This window comes from Amblyomma mixtum, chromosome 6 (assembly GCF_055824585.1).
Source record: "Amblyomma mixtum isolate Tamu chromosome 6, ASM5582458v1, whole genome shotgun sequence".
Taxonomy (NCBI): Eukaryota; Metazoa; Arthropoda; class Arachnida; order Ixodida; family Ixodidae; genus Amblyomma; species Amblyomma mixtum.
The window spans coordinates 106,430,980-106,449,932 of NC_143017.1; the positions used below are offsets into that span (position 1 = coordinate 106,430,980).

General features: G+C 45.6%; 1 protein-coding gene across 6 annotated transcripts in view; it reads right to left on the reverse strand.

Annotated features, from left to right (window-relative positions):
* Positions 1-4,826: 4,826 nt before the first annotated feature.
* Positions 4,827-18,953, reverse strand: part of LOC149339935 (glycoprotein antigen BM86-like) — a 66,145-nt gene continuing 52,018 nt past the window's right edge. For all 6 annotated transcript variants that reach the window (XM_089548643.1, XM_089548644.1, XM_089548645.1 and 3 more), the window contains 6 exons: positions 18,193-18,245; positions 11,989-12,125; positions 11,141-11,311; positions 9,977-10,124; positions 7,372-7,415; positions 4,827-6,638 (listed from right to left, as the gene is read on the reverse strand). In XM_089548643.1, coding sequence (XP_089404769.1) covers positions 6,508-6,638; positions 7,372-7,415; positions 9,977-10,124; positions 11,141-11,311; positions 11,989-12,125; positions 18,193-18,245 — 684 coding nt within the window. In that variant the 3' untranslated portion in view covers positions 4,827-6,507. The remainder of the gene's footprint in view (positions 6,639-7,371; positions 7,416-9,976; positions 10,125-11,140; positions 11,312-11,988; positions 12,126-18,192; positions 18,246-18,953) is intronic.

Genomic DNA, 18,953 nt, shown 5'->3' on the forward strand with positions numbered 1-18,953 from the left:
CTAAGGCTATGATGCGTCAAATACAAGGTTAGAGTCCCCGCAAATCTGTCCGCATAATTACTCGTTCTCTGAAAATAAATGTATGAAAGTGTGATTGCGACAGATAGTGTGAGATAAAATGTTGTCTTAGCAAAAATTTAGTTGTTGAAGTTTTATAGTTCATTAACTAAACGCGAAAAAACGCGAAAAAAATACACTTAGACGTCAAAATAGCCACGGACATCGATATACTACATGGACGTTAGAACAGCCACCGACGTCGATATAGTATGTGGACGTTTTGCTTTCGCATTGCTCCAATGCGGGTCACAGCAGTGATATCGAAGTTTTTAAACAGCCAGGAGTCGGACGGCGCGGATTCGGGGCGGGAAACTGGGTCAGTCAGCACAGCTTCGCTTTGTTTTTCTGCAACAGAATGCAGAGAGAAGTACACCGGCGTAGGTCAACTCTGCTCAAGCAGGGATGACGAGAAGAGCGATGGTTCTTAACGTACTGTAAACACCAGCGAAATCGCACCATCTCTGCGGACAGACACAGCTTTGCTGCTCTAACCAAACTTACCCTTGATATGTATAAATCCACAGCACACATGAGTGTCGATCGCGATGCATAAAGGATGGTGGTGGTGGTGGTGAAAACATTTATTTAGAACGGACAGGAGGTGTTTGGATCAGCCCTTAAGGGACCGATCCTTACAAACACTAGGTGGAGGTCCCTAGTTTGGGACCCCAGTGGCGGTAGCCGCCCGGGCGCGCCCGTATCCCGTAAGCAATTTTGGTATATTCCATAGCCTAGGAAGGGAGTGCAGCCTTGTTCGACGTTCCGACAGGCCCCTCGCGAATTGGTGATTATGTATTTTGAATTCGAATGTGAGGTCGCGAGAGCAGTCGCGACCTCTTCTGCGTGTGTTGCACTGCGGGCTCTGAAAGTGAGGCCGTTGACTGTGTTGCTGTTGTAAACTACCGCGGCCGTGTACCATCCCCCGTGGTCAGGGCCGGAGGCGTCCACGTAGTATACACCTGTTTTGTTGCCATAATATCGGGCTAGCGCTTCCGCTCGTGCCAGGCGCCGACCATTATGGTCTTCATGTGACATGTTTGCTCGAAGAGGCCGCACGTGGAGGGCACGTCTCCACAGTTCCGGGATGTGAAACCTGTCTTCCATTGGAGGGGTGTGTTGGATATGGAGTCGAGCAAGAAGGCGGCGACCCGACTCCGTTAGCGACAAGCGCGTGTACTGGTTTGTAAGGTGCGCCTCCCGGAGCTCCCGGAAAGTATTCACCACCCCAAGAGCCATAAGCCGGCTGTTTGAAGTAGTGATGGGGAGGTCAAGGGCACGTTTAACAATTTTGCGAAGGATGACCTCAAGGGCGTCCTCCTCTTGTTTCCGTAGGTAGAGATAAGGAGTCGAATAGAGAATTCGACTAGTTACGAAGGCGTTTACCAGCCGCAAGGCATCCTTACTTCGTAACCCTCCGAGTTTGTTGGAAACCCGGCGGACCATGCGGCCCACCTGGTCCCCCACCTTACGAAGTTTGGCCAATGTAGTGTCTAAAGGATGGTGCAGCAGCATACAATAACGCTGGTGCGCTTCTTTTAAGGCGAAAGCCTTTAATGGCTCATTCTCCCGTCCGTCCGCCGGCGTTACATCGAACGCATGGGGCGACTCATCGACGAGCGCAGCTGACGTCATCAAACGGATGACGGGTGTCCACCGAGATATGTGAGACACTTACTGCGTATTTTCCTTTCTTCAAATACAATTTTCATTTCCTTCTTTAAGGCCCCTCTTTCTTCTTTCACTCCCACTTCCTCCCTTCCTCTACAAACGGATGACAGGTTAAAAAAAATTGAAACATAGTGTCCTCGTTTTTAGAACGCCCACAGACTGCACAAAGTAGCCGACTCCATGGCACGAATAAAAATGAAACCGCTTCAGCTGCCGCGTAGTGAGCACACGCAGCGTGAATGGCGTTGCGAGCTTGCGTTTCTGAACTTTGTACATACAATGGCTAGACGCAGCCTGCGTGCACGAAATGCTAGGCGAGATTCAGCACTCGTGTTTGCGCCCAACTGTTTTCTCCGTAGTATGTTTCGCGCTCTTTTTATTGCAAGGCTCTCTGCATTGTCGACTATGCGCGCCACCCTGCTTCTCTTATATTTCAACGGTAATTGTCGATCGAGTCGGCGGTATAACGTTCCAGAAAGCTCATGAAATGTCACCTGTAGCCGCTTCTTGAAACTTTAAGGACGGTGCCACGTATACATCCCTTTCTTCTAAATTTCCAGCTAATAAAGCGTTTCTTTCGTTAAAAATGACGTCTACTATCAGGTGAGGCTAACCTACCAGCTAACCTGGCTTACTATCTCCCTTTAGCGCCCCTTTAAACCTTGAAACAACCGCTGAAGTGTTGTGTATTCACGACATAATATTTGATAGACTAGTGACGGTTTCTGCTTTACATACTGCGCCGGATGAGCAATTCAACGTATCAGAATTCGAAGGATCAGTAGATAAGGCTGCAAAGCGTTCATGATACTGCAAGAATTTAGCGCCCGCAGTAGACTCTCATAGTCATGTTGTGGCGCGCGAGGAACTCTTCTATTGTTATTTGTTTATCTGGTGCATATTTCCGTAACGTGAAGCTAGATATTATAGTTCACAACACGTTTTCCGGACAGTTTTAGCAATAGTCTCCCATATCAATATGTCATGCCTTATTTGGGATGTCCTTAAAAATGCACATGGTAATGTTCGGTTTCCAATAATACTTAATGCGGAAAAGAATTTTTCATAGGCCGCCATGTTACAAAAACATGGAAGAAATTTAAGGAACCTTCATTTTGTTATACAAGACTGTTAGTCATCTTAAAGTAGAACTGCGCGCATATTCTGCACGATGGAGTCCATACTGCAGACTACAGCTTTTGCTGTTTTCTCGAAACCATGGTGGAAGGAAAATGCGAACAAACTAAGAAAAAAACTAAATTAGTCTTGGAGGAAATCCTCTCGCAAGGCGACGGCTGAAACTATATCGAATTCAAGGGCTAGAATGCAGATGACTGACGCCTACAGTGACTAGCTAACTTTTACACGGATACAAAGAAGGTGTACGGTAGAGTACGAAAGCTTAAAGCGCAAAACATAAACCCTTTGACACCAGAGAATTTTGGTGATACATTAGAAGAACAAGCTGACTCACTTGGAGAGCATTTTGGGTTCATATCCAGCTCGGAAAATTAATCCAGGAAGATCTTAGCTCACAACGTGCAGTGAAAGTGACGTAACTAAGCAGCCTGAAATGCTGTACAGAGGAGTACAATTAAACTCCTTAAAGCAGCTTTATGCTGCCGCTAGAATTCAACAGCAGAGGCAGACGAAATCACCAAATTTTCCCCGAGAAAGAACAATGCCCAGTAGTGCTCCTTTCGAACAGTCTTATCAACCGAAAGGCTGACTTCAACTTGGGATCATGTTGTAGTTATTCCCATGCTAAAACAAGGGAAACATCTCTCTGGTGTAGTAAATTACAGACCTTCACTAATTAGTTTTGAAAGTTGTTCTTTTCGCTGCGGTTCCTCATTGGTTATGGTGCTCGGCTTGGATTCGATCCCGGCCGCGGTGGTCGCATTTCGATGGGCACGAAATGCTAAAGGCCCGTGTACTGCGCGTTGTCAGTGGACGTTAAAGAACCCTGCGTGGTGGAAATTATCCGGTGCCCTCCACTGCGGCGTCCCTCATAATATGAGCCGCTTTTGGACATTAAACTTTATAAACAAAGCCATATTTGTTCGGAAAATGTTAAACAGACATCCTGGATGTTTTATATAACATAATGTCATCTTAGATCCCTCTTAGCCTGGATTTCGAGCTCAGTAGTCTCCAGGAGATAACTTGGTGCACATGACAGCGTATATTGGAAACGGGTGTATACAAAAATTCTGCCTTTGTATATTTCGTTCGCAAAAAAGCATGTTATACAACTTGGCGCTACCGAACCCTGAGATATCTGCCAACTGATCTAACAAGAACCGTACACACACAGCGCTGTCAGCTCATGAGTCATTCAAGAGGTGGTCAAATTATAAACAATCATTGGAATGCAAAACGAAATCTTGATGTGGATAACATATAAGAACGTCACCGAGTGACATGAATGCGTGAGATTTACGATCTATTTTGATAGGCATTCAATTTGAATAAACTCATGGGTTGAAAATCAGCGCTATGTGTGTCCGGTTCTTGTGTTCGTGCTGTCCTTTTTGCGCTGTGGCGGTGAAGAACACACTCACCGGAACTTCTACCCTTGTTATGGAACAGGTGGGAATATGCATCACATCTTGCAGAGCTACCTCTCTCACCGGACTTTCAGGCCCAGGGTGGGAAACGCCCTATCAAGGATTTTTATGCAGGAAAACGGTTTCCCCCTGGGCATCGCATTGAGCTGTACATCCTTTATCTTGAAGACGAAATGATTGCGGGACGTCATTCTAGCCTCGTTTTTCTGCAAGGTTTGTGTCGATGACCTTCATAGCAGCTTTCGGTGCCTGACAATGATGTTAAGTCAGAAGGCTAAAAGACTGAGGGATCACCTATGTCACCATTCACTACTACCGAAGTCAGAATCTAGGTTGTATGCGGGCAGACCATCTTACATCCTTTGTTCTGGCAAACTGCCAGAACAACCCAAGAAGTAGGATTTCTGAGCACGTTAAAGAACCGCGATAGTGCAGATTCATCGCGATCTGTCTTCTATAGCGTGCCTCGGGACACGTTAGTCCAGGTTTGGCTGATCAAGATAACTCAATAAATTGTCAGTCAATGCAAACAATGCAAACAATAATTTATTTGTGCGCTTCGCTGCATCAGCATGCAAACAACGCTATGAGCTGTTGACGCTGAGGATTGTATAAAAAGAAATACGCGTCACACAGGCGGAGTAAATAGGAAATTGGACGAGGAACTTATGTTCAAAACGGCATCGAACTGAACCCGGGCGGCATACATCGAAAACACAATGTCCCAAGAACATTCTGGTTACCAAGTTGAATGTCCTCGCTCCACAATCTTGTCAGGCGAGTTAATTTACCAATAAAGGCGTTTGGCATGAGCACAAATTGACTAGTTTTTACATTCTGCTAACGTTCTCGTTTTAAATCAAGCATTTTCCCGGTCAGCACTCGTTACTTCATAGCACATTTGATAAGTGATTTCATAGTGATTTCATAAGACTCGTATGGCAAAGCAAATTCTGAGCAGAAATCTAGCTTCGCTATCCGTTCAGTGGAATGTTACCTTTCTTGAAAGAAACACTTTGTGATGAGGCTCAAAGTGACAAATATTCTTTTTGATTCAAATTCCGGCATAGAGGAACACCCTAAATACCATATATGGCACTTTAAATCTATTGCTAATGTAGCTGCACAGCTTGTTACTAGACAAACATAACAATTTTCAGTGTTAGCTTGCCGAGAAATGTGTTTAAGGCAACAAACAATTCAATGTTCACTAATGAGAGTTCTCCGGCAAAGAAGACGAAGCATAGCAAGAACATCAGTGAGAACAATGACGCACAGACGAAATGTACGAGAACGTATAGTACGTATAATTTGTTTATATAATAAAGATTAAAAAAATAAATACCGTGTGTACCTTAGTAGATAATCTTTTAGTAGTGCAGGTCTTCGAAGTAGTTCTCACAGGTACTAAGTAACATTTGCCAAAGTAAAATATTGGGAACGCCACACTTTCATGCCTCCATCATGTAGTTGTTCTCACACGTTCGTTACAAAAGTGACTAGAGATGGCAATATGCCCCAACGTACCCTATGGCAAATATCAGTTCTTTTTTTCTCTCACTGACAAAGTTACACGAAATGGACCAAACGCCAAGGAAACAAAGAAAACCGCAAGAAATTGTCTTTTCATTTCTTGTGGCAATGTTTTGATTACAGGAAGACCTCAGTTGTTTTAGATCGAAGATAATTTTTTAAAGAGTAAAATAGCAGAAAGGTATGCATGCTAGTATTGGTCCTCTTACTTCATATTTCTTCCTCTAGTGAACGCTACAACAATACAAAAGCACCCTATGGTTTCTTTAGCGCAAATGACTTTTGGCGTCTTTCGTGCACGGAACCTTACGAGTCACTCATTTCATGGTCACCGTCTCCTGAATCACTTTTATAGCCGGTAGAAAAAAAAAAAAAAGGAATATACACAACCACCTCTTCTCCAGTTCCATCAAAGAGGCTACTTGCTCTCTTGCTACAAAGTTTTTGACCTAGCTGCACTCTATAAGTAACACAGTCGGCTCACTCAAAAGTGAAAAACTTGTATGAAGACTCTAGGCCACAAGAATGTTTCTCGGCGATAGGTTTCCACATAGAAGTGATCCGTCAGGACATCCACATTTCCGTGATCACTGATGGCTGCCTAGGATGATTCAGTCTTTGTGGAATCCATGCACACTCATCCCTGGACCATAGTTGTTTCGAAGCTGCACCTGCATCAAGCTCTCGCTGCCGCTGCTTCGTTTTCGGTGCCACGCACCGTTTGCGTCCTTCCGTTTGAAGCCGGTGCCACAAGGTTCGCAGCTGCCTCTTGTTCGTGTGAAGAGTGTCGTTGTGATGCTGGTCGCGCTATTGTGAAGACAAAGCGCAGGTGCACACAAAGCTACGTTACATTAGTGAATTTTTGGTTCTTCATATTCTGAGCATCATAGCCTCATACAAAGTCACTCAGTTTTGGCTGTCCATATATGATACCAAACTGCAGACATTATTTCGACGCTGATCTGGCATAACTCTCCTCATTTTTGTAGTCAAGAGGCTATATATCAGGAACATCAAGAGGAATTCTTACGTACGCTTTAATACGTAAGTTTCATTTGTGGCTCTAGCCAAGACCTTTTTGGTTATTCCTTCAGCTTGTACTTGTAGGTGCGTACGAATACAGTGTTCTCCTCAGCTGAATAACTTGGAGCTTCTAAAAGAGTTTCTTAACGACCTTCATCAACAAACGCACCAGTAAGTTTTGTCGACAGAAATCGAGAGAAAAGGTGAAGATTTTTTTTTTATTTCGTTAGAACTTTAAAGAAAATCACGTACCTCGAATTCTGAGAACCAGCAGCATTTTATTCCCACGTGGAAGTTAATTTTAACAAATTTCTGCAATTGTTACTAATGTACCCAGTGGTGTCGACTGCTTCAAGTGAATTCATGCGTATTACCATTCCTCGTCTAACTTTAGATCTCATGGAGAAGTTTTTATAGTACCAAAAGATAGGTTTTTTCTGGAAGTCTGAGTTTTCAGACCTTTTTTGTCTTGCAGAAATACGTGTCAGAAAAACCTCGCGTACTTTCAGCTACTTACCTTTAAACCTTACCCCACCACACCTTGGATTTTCAGGAACAGCTCTGGAAACAAAGGATGAAATAACAGGTTTCAGTAGAGAAACGTAATTGAAAATTGGTTCTCGAAGAAAGGAAATTGCGCAATAATGGTCTCACTACTCGGTCGATATCTCAACCGCCCAGTTTGGGAAGGAAGGCAGGAAGACAGAAAGAAAGGAAGGAACGCAGGAAGGAAGGAAGAGGTGCCATAGTGAAAGGCTCCGGAATAATTTCGACCACCTAGGGATGCTTGAAGTGCACAAGCATCGCACCGCACCACACGCGCGCCTTTTTGAGTTTTGCCTCCATCGAAACACGTACCGCCGCGGCCGGGTACGGAAGAGTGACTGCAGTAGCACTAGGTGTGTATTGCTAACGTTGATAAGACTCGTAAGGGTGGATAAATGCTCTGCTGCCTTAAAGGCAGCAAAAGAAGGTTAAATTTGTTACAAGTTTTGCCAAGAGGGTGCCCAACTTCATAGAGAAGAAGTGTATGAATTTATTTCTTCCTAAATTCTTGGCTCTCGAGTGAATACAAATAATGTTGCGCAGTGGTCTTTCATCTAGTGAAGCCGACATGCTTACATTTAACGCGACAGCATTAGGGATCCGGCTCAGCGGGAACCCCGCATCGGCGGCGTGGGCTTGTCGAGAATAGCAGGTGGCTTACTAGCCACCTAAGTCACGTGACGTTGTGATGTGATCACAACCGGAACATTGTGCCAGGTGCGAACCCGGCCATCGTATTGCCACAAAACTGCCTACCGTGGCAGAACGCAGTTAAAAATTAATGATTGGTCGCGAGAGGTTGCTCGGGGAGAGCAACCAGGGGCTCACAAGCCCCTCCGGCGACTGTATCTAAAAGGTCACCTGCCGGGGCAGTGGCTTATCACTTACGCGCTGCACCACAGCGCCACTAGAGCATCAGGAGTCTCTGCGATTTATGAATGTAAAGTAGATAATATCAATACCGCATATATGCGCATATAGGAGAACCTAGGCGACAGGGATGCAGTACATGCGCGGAAGGGATGTGTAATGCGATCGCATAGTACTCTAAAGGGTAAGCGTCGTGTGATGGTGAAAGAAAGAACAGTGTCCGAGCCTGCGGAGTGATCCGCAAAGAAAGTTCCAGTCCGGTGAAGGGGCCCTTAAGCGCTGTAGTGTCATACCCTTAAGGCGGAACCTTAAGTGTCCCTTCGAGTTTTTCGTCCTCATGTTAAAAGTTTTAGGCCAGACTTGCAAAGTTCTGCATGAATGTTCACAAGTCGATTCGGGTTGCTGACGGTCGGAACTTGTCTGCTGTCCAGTCACAAATTAAGCTACCCAGACAGCAGACAAGGCGGGTATCGTAAATTGGCTTGAACATTTGCCAGAAGTAACCATGGGCGTAATTAAGGGTCGCCTGTCTCTCCCCTCATGCCAGAAAGTTTTTACTTTCGTTGAAAAATATTCCAGGGAGTCATTGTGGAAAAACAATACGTTAACACAACCACCCCACTGACAGTTGCCTTAAATACGCACCTACGTGTAGCAGTTAGCGAAACAGCAGCCGAAGCGACAAAACAGTCAGTTCCCGGTCTTACACATGGATGTATATGATCAACATTGTAAGTTTCAATTACGATATCATCACAGTTCAGTGCACCTATTCTCATCCTTCTCCTTCGTCATCTGGGCCGGTGTCCCCCTTTTTCGTGCATAACAGGTTGAGAGGGTAAAGGAGTGTCATTTTTAGCCATTTCTTATCGGTGCTCACACCTTGACATGTTTACTGATAGCAGTGAAGAGCGAAGAGCGATAAGACCTGGGCATTCGCTCCTTAGAGGTCGAGGGCCTTTCAAGGACAGGCCTAGAAAAGAAATTTAACGTGCGGTGCACAAGCCTGTGAACATGACTACGTGCTTTTCGGTCGGTGTAAGAGTTCAGTGTATTATGAAATCTCATACAGAGCTGTATTTTGTTTAGTAACACACACAGTTCTTCACATACAAACCACCAGTGCGAAATATTCGTCTCAATACGTGAGACGAATGTCAGTATGTACAGCTCAGAGTTGGGTGCTCTATGCGTTCATATAAGTTCTTTCATCAGACATAGCAAGTGTTCCTGACAGCTTTATATATATATATATATATATATATATATATATATATATATATATATATATATATATATATATATATATATATATATATATGCATTGAAGCGGTAAGGACAAGCGGTAAAATCTAGAGATTTAAAACGCTGACGATGAAAAACAAAGATCTGCGTGACCCAGATGAAAACCCTGTAGGTTATATACTTCTGGTAAAGGCTCGTAAATTATATTTGTCACACAGTTTGAGGTAAGAAACAGGCTGCGTCCGGTTTTTGTTAACTGATATTGTTAAAAAAACGGCCACGGTTACAGCATAACTTTGTGCGCTGGTGGTATGGAGCTTGCTTGCAGAACCGCAGCATTGCGTTTCTTGAGAAATGTTTCTGCTATTCAAAGAATGAAGCAGGGTACCGGTCAGCTAAAGCCAGTGCAGAAATTCACCTTCAAGTCTGGCTGTTTTTTTTTTCAGGCACATTTTACTCACCTGTAGTAGCGATTGTGCCTTCGAAAAAATAGTATCAGGCATACTATGATAAAAGCCACAAGAAAAAATGCAGCTGCGCCGATCCCAACAAAGGCTCCCAGTTTCCATATGGAAGTCTCTTGGGTACCTTCTTCACTGTGCTGTGCACCTGAAAGAAGTAAAAATAACATGCGCTCATATAAGTGCCTTCATCGGACATAGGTGTTCCTGGCATCTTGCATATATATGATGCAGGAGACGTATAAAAAAATCCCTTGAATTAATATTTAGGGGCAAAATATTACCACCGCTAACAAGGCAAGAGCGGGGGCTAGCTAGTGCTTCATAGTGAATATATTGAGCTTATACAGGTATCACATACACAGAACGAGAACACACGAATACACGCTTCGTCTGTTTTCGTCCTGTTTATGTAGTATCTGTATAAGTTAGCGATATACCTCCACTAATACTACCACAACCAAGGTAAAGTGATTACAATATTTGCTATGCTACCGACATAGCCGATCATGCCTCGTGTTAAAGTGTAACACACTCTCGCACTGCGCATTCCACATCGTCGTCTTCATTAACTAATACTAAATCGAACTTATACACACACTCTTGCGCTGTGCATCGCACTTCGCCGTCTTAATCGAACTACTATCGAACTAACATCGTCGCCAGACAATGTTAGTTCGATAGTAGTTCGAGAATAGTTCGATAGTTAGTTCGAGCAAAACCACGAGTCAAACAGGCTCAACACATGCTTCCGCACGCCTACTCGGTTTAGCTACGTTAAAAACCCCGCCACTTTCTTTTGTTTCGAAGGTAGTAGGGACACATCCGCCGCCGTCGCTCTATTGAGAGCACATGCTAACGGCGCGAAAAAGTTGTGACCTAAGCTTCCCACCCCACTACCTCCTCATGACAAGCCGCTCTGTTTTGCTCCAGCCTGAGAAATAAGCAACGGCTGAATACGCGGGTCCGCAGGAGAACAGAATCTATCGGAGTCCTGTACTGAGGACTCCGTCCACGAGGGCAGTCTCCCAGTCAACATTTCTGAAAAGAGCAGCTTTCCGCCAACGCCACCACCAGGTGCAGAAGGTTGCTTCATTGCTGTACTGACCTGATTGCTTCATTGGTACACTGTATGCAAAAGACAGTTACCATAAATGTGCTTACCACGACATATCTGAAGCTCTAGAAGACCCCGGTGAATGCTTTCGGTAACGTTACCGCTCGAGCAACGAAGCACAAATTGCCCGCCTGCCTCTTTAGTGCAGTAGTACATGCCGGTGGAAAACTGAGTGATGTTCTGGAAGTACTCCATGCACATGTCGACAGGAACTGGATCTGCGGCATTGAAATGTCGAGAATGCAGCAACACGCTGATCAATCTCAGCCTGTCAGACTAGAGCATTTGTAACCGCTTTGTTCTGAACGACAGCGCAGCTGTCTTTTTTTTTAGAACATTCATAAATTTTATTCGTTAAATTGGAAAATAATTATTCACATAATATCGTCATCTATTTGCAACGCACTCTGATCACAAAAAAAAGCTGATGACGTGTTGGCTTGTTTTAACATGCTGCTTATGAGCATTTGAAGGCAGTAACACTATTCCGCTTCACGGACGACGCTGAGCTGGAAGTGCTTAAGGACAACCGAGAGCATAAATTCGTCCTCGTAAGCGTTTACTGCAAACACGTTCACACCTTGTGTACTTCAGTACCCTAGAAGGCTTCAGTCAGTAATCATACCTAAATCACTGGGCAAAAAAGAAAAAAAAATTACAACACATGCGCACAACAGCACCTTTCTAAAGATGACGATGAAAACTATCACATTCACAGTCCGAAATGAGATGCGAGCCACTTTTTCCTAACGCATGTTTTCCTCAACAGAGTAGTTTGCACATTGGGCTTTGCTGATTATTCGCTGGAGTTGCGCCAGTAAGCAACGTTCGGTGGCATATGTCAGAGCGCGAAAGAAAACACGAAAAATGATCGGGCTTCCAACTTTCTCCATACCTGAAACGCTCCCGTTGACAATACGCAATGAAGGCGGGAAGAGGCATCCTCTCAAACGTACTTCGCAGAGGCGAACCATTCTCAGCACAGGGGACGGAGGCTCGCTGCTGAACATGACCTCTATGGTCACTGTCTCGCTTTGTAATAACCAAGAGGAAACAAAAACTATATGAATAACAGAAGACACGCCAGAGTTTTTTCTCTTATTAATAAACAAACATATCTTAGTGTCCGGCCGTATGCGTTTAATTTATTTGTCATAAATTTCTCTGCGTAACCCACAGGTCTACCTTCCTATTCGTTGGGACAGTATGAAACTTGAAAAGTACGGCTACTACTGACAAACGCTGCTCGCCTAGACTGAAGGTCTGGCTTATGCAGTCTTTAACTGGCTCTTGTAACGATCAAAACAACATTTTCTATGTACCACCAAGTTGCTGTTTTTGTGTTGTCTTCTGATATGTGACCATCAATTAGAGATACACGAAATGTATCGCAGCATTTTGATAGAGTCTGTAAATGCCTATTTCATAGATTGAGGAAGATTGCATTTTTCAAGCTGCAGGATTTCTTGCTATTGAAAGCTCTCGCTCTTCTGAGTAGCCGTGAAGCCTGGTAACATTCGCTATTTTTAGCAGAGATACGCTCGCACTATCAACGCGCTTGTTTTCACTGTCTAACCACTCCAGGCACCTGTCTAGAGCGAGGTGAAAAGAACGTCTTATGAGTCTAGACCGAGGAGTGCAGGCTATTCCTCATTACAGACGGCTGAACCAACGCCACTTTCTCGATTCCGTCAATACGGAAATGGTCGTCAGTTATTGACAACGACAACGAGAATGTCACTCTATTTTTTTGTGATTTCCGCGCGGCAAGGACATGTGGACTCACTTGAGACAAAAAATTTGTAGAGCCAAGCTTACCGGCTTAATGCATTACTCAGCTAAAGCAGCTTTACATTTGATTCTACAGCAAACATCGTCCGCCTTAAAGGGATACTGAGGCGGTTTTCGAATCAGCTAACCTTCTAGTGTTTTGAAGTAGTGTCATTGCTGATCACGTCTGTGAAATTAGTTTTTCGATTGTGGCTAAAACAGTGGCGCAATCACCAATTAAAAACGCGATGTTTAAATTTCCCGCTCCCCGCGCGAGCCCAGGAGAGGGGAACAGCGGAGAGGGAAACCTCGTCCATGTCGGCCAGCGTGACGTCATGTTGAGGAGCCGGGGATGCTTCGGCGCACCCGAGCGCGCTTTCAGCGCGCGTTGTTTCTCGTGCTGCATGCGTTGTTCCTCGCACTGCGTGCGTTGCGACGTACAAAGCGTGTCAGCCGACCTTGAGAATCAGATTCAACAGGTACTACTCTGCGTTCGTGTCCACGAACAACTACGGCCGCGACAGTGTCGTCTTCCACTGTTTTCCGCAAGACCACAAGCTCGCAGCGCAACCGCTCGCTGCTGTGACGAAGAATTCAAGCCGACTAACCTGTGCTACACGGGTACTTTCGAATGACATCTGAGTCGAATGGCAGTCGAGACTTGGAATAGCATTCGAACTCGACGGACTCCCGCGGTGCTACACGACACTTTCCAAACACATTCGAAATTCTCAGCTCGTTTTCAGTGTACAACGACGACGACGATCCACTAGTCCGACAACGGTAATAGCACGGTGAACAGCAGCATGTGATTATAGTGAACTATCTAGTTCACTGTAATATGATTGTAGCGGGACAAGTTTTTTGGCTACACGACACCGACGAATCCGATAGGCGGACGGTCAGCCTGCATGCCCTCGGTAGTTCGACGGCTGAGCGAAAACACGCTGATGTGGTGACGGTGCGAATACATGCGCGCTTATACATTATCCGTATTGGAAATAAGCGGAACGAACGGCTATATTTTACATGTGCACACTTGGACACTCGCTAGCGATAACCACTTGCCAAATTAATTTCGGTCGACGACGACTCCGTTTCCTTCCGCGACGACTAGGCCTAGCGAGTCCGCAGGGTTGGATCGGTGATTGCGGTGGTTGTGAAGAACAAATTCACAATTTTTAGCGAATGCAAATGGTCAACGAGTGTAGTTTTGACAACAGTGACATGAAATCAACTATTGCTTACATCGCAGGACGCGCATACGATGAACGGGAAGCGGCGGTGTGACTCAGGCTGCCGAGCTGTGCTTTACGGCCAGCAGCAGTCGTCGCCGTCGCTAGCTTGTGGGTAACAAGTTAGGCCGTTTCAGTTCAAGCGAACGATCACCAAATATACTTCTGGATAAAGTAGTTTAAAATAAAGTACTGGGCATGTCGCAGGAAGCCGGGAAAATTAGCGAGAAGCGCCGGTCCTACGCGATGTCAACAACCCGGCTGTCAAGTGTTTCTCAGGAGAGCGATCGCGTCGGCGCTTCTCACAGATTATCGCACTGCGTAAACAAGCACGGGTACAACCGGTACAGAAGAGAAGGGATTATTAAATAGAACTAAAACGCATATTTCGTTTTATGTCTTGCAAACGAGCACAAGCTGTTCATACGCAGCAATGTAAACAGCAGCATGTGAGTGCAGTCGTCCTCATCGGCGCACTCCTGGGGAAATTTCATGCACTCGCGGTAAATGTTCATTGGTGTACTATTATCTACAACCACTCACTAAGACAGAACACGAGCTATTTGCTAAACAAACAGCAGGAAAAAAGCGAGAAGCAGATATCGAAATGAACAGCCACGGACCCGAAAGCAGTCGCGCGGCTGTGGGCGGGGCGAAGCGACGGCGGCGGCGAGTGCTATTGGTCGGTTCAGGCTGTGTTCGCGTTTCGAAGGCATTCCAAAATCTGGAATGTCTTCGCCGAGCTCCGTCGACTCGAATGTCATCTGAACCGAATGCCATCGAAAAACTTCGTGTAGCAGCGTAAGTTCGGCAGTCGAGTCGAATGAAATTCGGTTGGAAGGCATTCGAAAGAGTCGTGTAGCAGGGGTACTCGAAACACTTTCGTAAAAGCGGCTACAGGCAGAGCTTGTCCTAGTGTGATCTCTGGAGATTTCTGTCGAAAAGGCGCGGCTGAACCATGACACAGTTCCATCGATTTCCTCGCGCATAACAAGCGTGTCACCATTCCGAAGAAGAGCCTCTTTTAAAAGTAGAAACATGCTCACTTAGCCCCTGAAGAAACCTTATAGAGGCTTAAGCATGTGTCGCTCTCCTCAGCTTAGGTGCGGCCAGACCACCTGAGACGTGCTCAGCAAGGCTCGGTCAGTGATTTTACACTCGTTTCGACGTGTCCAAGCAAGCAAGCAAGCAAGGAAGCAAGCAAGCAAGCAAGCAAGCAGAGCAAAGCACAATAAAGCAAAGCAAGCAAGCTTGTGCTAGGTATAGAATTTTTTGCTTGTGTCTTTTTTGATTTCAGGCGATACGTGGAATGAGCAAACTGTAGTATCCTTTGCCTCGGTGGTCAGTAAAAAAAAATAGTCGCCGTATTCGCTTTTACAACGACACGGAAAGCTGCGATCTGCCCTCAACGCAGCGCCGGATCCGCATCGGCAGCTTCTCCCGTCCTCAAAATGACGTCACGACCTCTCTTGACCAATCACGAGCGGCGGCGCGCCGTGCGGCGTGCCCCGCGGCACAGGCCGCATATTTCGGCTAAAAAAGGCAATTCGCGCTTGTTTTTGCCTTATTTGGATGCGATATTCCAGTATACAGCATGAAAAACTATAGGATGCCGCTGCCAGCCCGATTTTCAGAAAAAGTGCTTCAGTCTCCCTTTAAGAGGTTGGTTTTGGTTGGTTTTATGGGTTTAACGTCCCAAAGCGACTCAGGCTATGAGGGACGCCATAGTGAAGGTCTCCGGAAATTTCGACCACCTGGGGTTCTTTAACGTGCACTGACATCGCACAGTACACGGGCCTCTACAATTTCGCCTCCATAGAAATTCAACCGTCAGCCTTAACAGAAAATTTAGCTTGCTATTGCAAATCAGCGAAATCTAATCTGGCAACGTGTCGTCTTCCACCATCTCTCTCTCTTCCCTCCCCCTCCGCTCTCCCTTAAACGTGGTGAGGGTTTTCTTCTCTGCACTTTTCTGGCAACTCTGGCAGGTGGCCGCCACCTGTCACTTTTGGCACCCTTCGAGTATAATTACATTAGTTAAGTTATAAATAATTAATCCGATTTAGTAACCAAGGTCTTACCGCTGTAGCTTCCACGAGAGAAGGCAGGGCTATATTGCTATACCGAAACTGTAAGAGCTTTCGCCGTAAAAAATGCTTAAGAAGAAAATAGAACAGAACCATCTTGAGGCCGTTGGGCGCAGGAATCCACAACCTACATATTTCTCCTCCGGCGCTCTACTAACAGCGCCACGGCGGTGGCTGGGCCCCATCTACTATAGTACATCTTTATGTTTACAGTAGGCTAACCTTGAGAGTGTTCACGAGCGCCACACCCACCAGTGGCGGCGAACGTCGTACATCTGTTCGTACAGCATTTTCCACGTGAAAAATGGCTGAGAGTGGGAAGCAGCCGCTGTTGCAGAGCTCTCTTAAACTGGATAGGTTTTAGAAATCAACGAGCCTAAGAGGGTCGAATGTGTGAAACTTGCAGGTAAAGCCTTTTTGGGCTAGCACTTGAAATAGCGAAGTAATCGCCAATTAAAATCCGGACGCCCTTCAAGCTTCTCCGTAGCGCACAACGCCAAGTGGGGGGCGCATGATGACGCCATCGAAGGTATCGGTACATTTTCAACTCTCAAACGCCTGCTTTGAAGAAAAAAAAAAACCACCACCACCGAAGCCGAACCCTGCCGAGAGTTGTTTGCCAGCGTCTAACGAGTCAGGGCAGGGTGTGGCTGACGACAGCGGTAATTTGAAATCATACTTTCCGTGACGTCACGCTGAGTTTTCCTGCACTCCTTCGGTGCGTTAAGGAGAACCGAAAAAATCAATCGTCGATTAAGTCTATTTTAAATGCTAGTGCAAAAACACTTGCATGCTTTACCTGCAGCCTATATAGATTTCAATCCTTGAATACCGCGAAATTTTCAGAAAAGTGCTGCAGTTGCCCTTTAAGCTACCTACGACGTTAAGACTGTCAGAAACGAGAGCCTCGTTATACTGCGCGCTCACAATAGGGAAAGCGGGGGTGCTCGTTAAAATTAATACATAATAGGAGGCCAGTAGTCTCTGCAATCAATGAAGCCAAGAGGAATCCTTGTATTTTGTTGTGAAGGTGTTGATTATTGAAAGTAATTGAAAAGTAACTGCAGACATGAGACGAGCGTCCCTCATAGCCTGATCCGCTTTGGGACGTTAGACCCCAAAAAAGGTAAAACAAAATAAAATACGCATATAATTGACGGCTTTATGACTCACAGGAAGAAAAAAAGAATGGCTCATTGTGGTTATTGTATCCCTGTCACCATTCTTAGCCATATGCAGATGAATATTCACCAAAGCGATAAACGCACTGGTTAGTACTGATAAATTTTCTGGTTTCATTAAGAACTCCAGTAGCACATAGCGCTGTGTTCGTCTTCCTTCCTATCTTTGGCCTTGTGTCTTTGCGCTGTTTACTATTAGCATTAAGCAGGTTCCCGTTATCAAGAACATTCACGCCCGTGCCACCAGTACACAGGCACGTACGAATAAGCGCAAAATTTTCCAAGGTATTAATACCACCCTCGAGGCCCCTGCCTTACTAAAGTGGCTAACAGCAGTGTCTGCGATGTGTTGAGGTAGGATCGAGCAGTTTCTTTGGTTGTAACTTCGAAGGCTTGGAGGCGAGGAGGTACTATTTGAATTACCTGACGCTAATTGCACGTCAAACTTGTTATTGTTATTTTTTGTTATGCTTTTTTTATGTATACATGCCTTTGTATGACCGTTTCACACCACTGTCTCCCCCCCCCCCCTTATGTAATGTCCCAGACGGGATCTTTAAGGGTTCAATAAATGATGATGATGATGATGAGGACTGCGCCTATTATAGCATCGAACGAAATGCAAAGTTCCGAGTTCTCAGAGCCAACTCTGAAATTCTATTCAAGCGCAAAGGTCGACAAATGCAGTCGATTGCGTTCTGCGTGCGTGTTTTACCGGGAAACATCTTAAACCTCCCTTACCTAAAAGAACAGTAGACTGAAAGAGCTAAGATGGAAAAACTACGATATCCACTAAATCGTACTTGAAAAAAATAAGCACACTCACCCACACTTGATCACTCTGGTGCCTTTGAGATCAGTTCCGTACAAATTCTTCATCTGCAAGAAACAAAAGGTCGCTGTCACCTCCAGCTGCTGTTTATAAGGAGGAACAATTCTCAGTTTGCGGCTTCTGAGCGATACAAGTAGCTACAGCAGCACGTTGTGCGAGTGAAAGGGGCTAGATGTCTGAGGGCTCGATGTCTGCCGCAGCCAGTCTGGGACTTCTTTCCGATTGCGCTGCTTTAACCTTCCGCTGGTCGTTCGGCGAGCTTCCAAGCACACCATGTCGCCCGCTGGCTCCAATCGTACTCCCCTTTTCTCCCGTCGGCTTCTTCGTTCAAAACATCGGTTTCTTTGTTCCGCCTCCTCTCCTTCAGCGTCGCCGTTGTCTGCCTTCATCTCCACGGCTGCCGGCCTGTGCGCCTTCTTTCCATTCCTGATGAGGTCGTGATTACCGGGCCACATAAGCCGCGGAGTCGCCGGTGGTAACACGCGTGGTAACATGCGTCGCGCGCCTCTCTCTTGTTCCGTCTTTAAGGCTGTTTCACGCCATGTCATAATATGAGTATCTTTCTGCAGGGCCGCGACGCCAGGATGGCACAATGAGCGGCTTCTAGGGAAAGTGATCTGGTTTGGTTTGGTTTATGGGGTTTAACGTCCCATAGCAACTAAGGAAATCAGAGACGCCGTAGTGGAGGGCTCCGGGAATTTCGACCACCTGGGGTTCTTTAACGTGCACTGACATCGCACAGTACACGGGCCTCT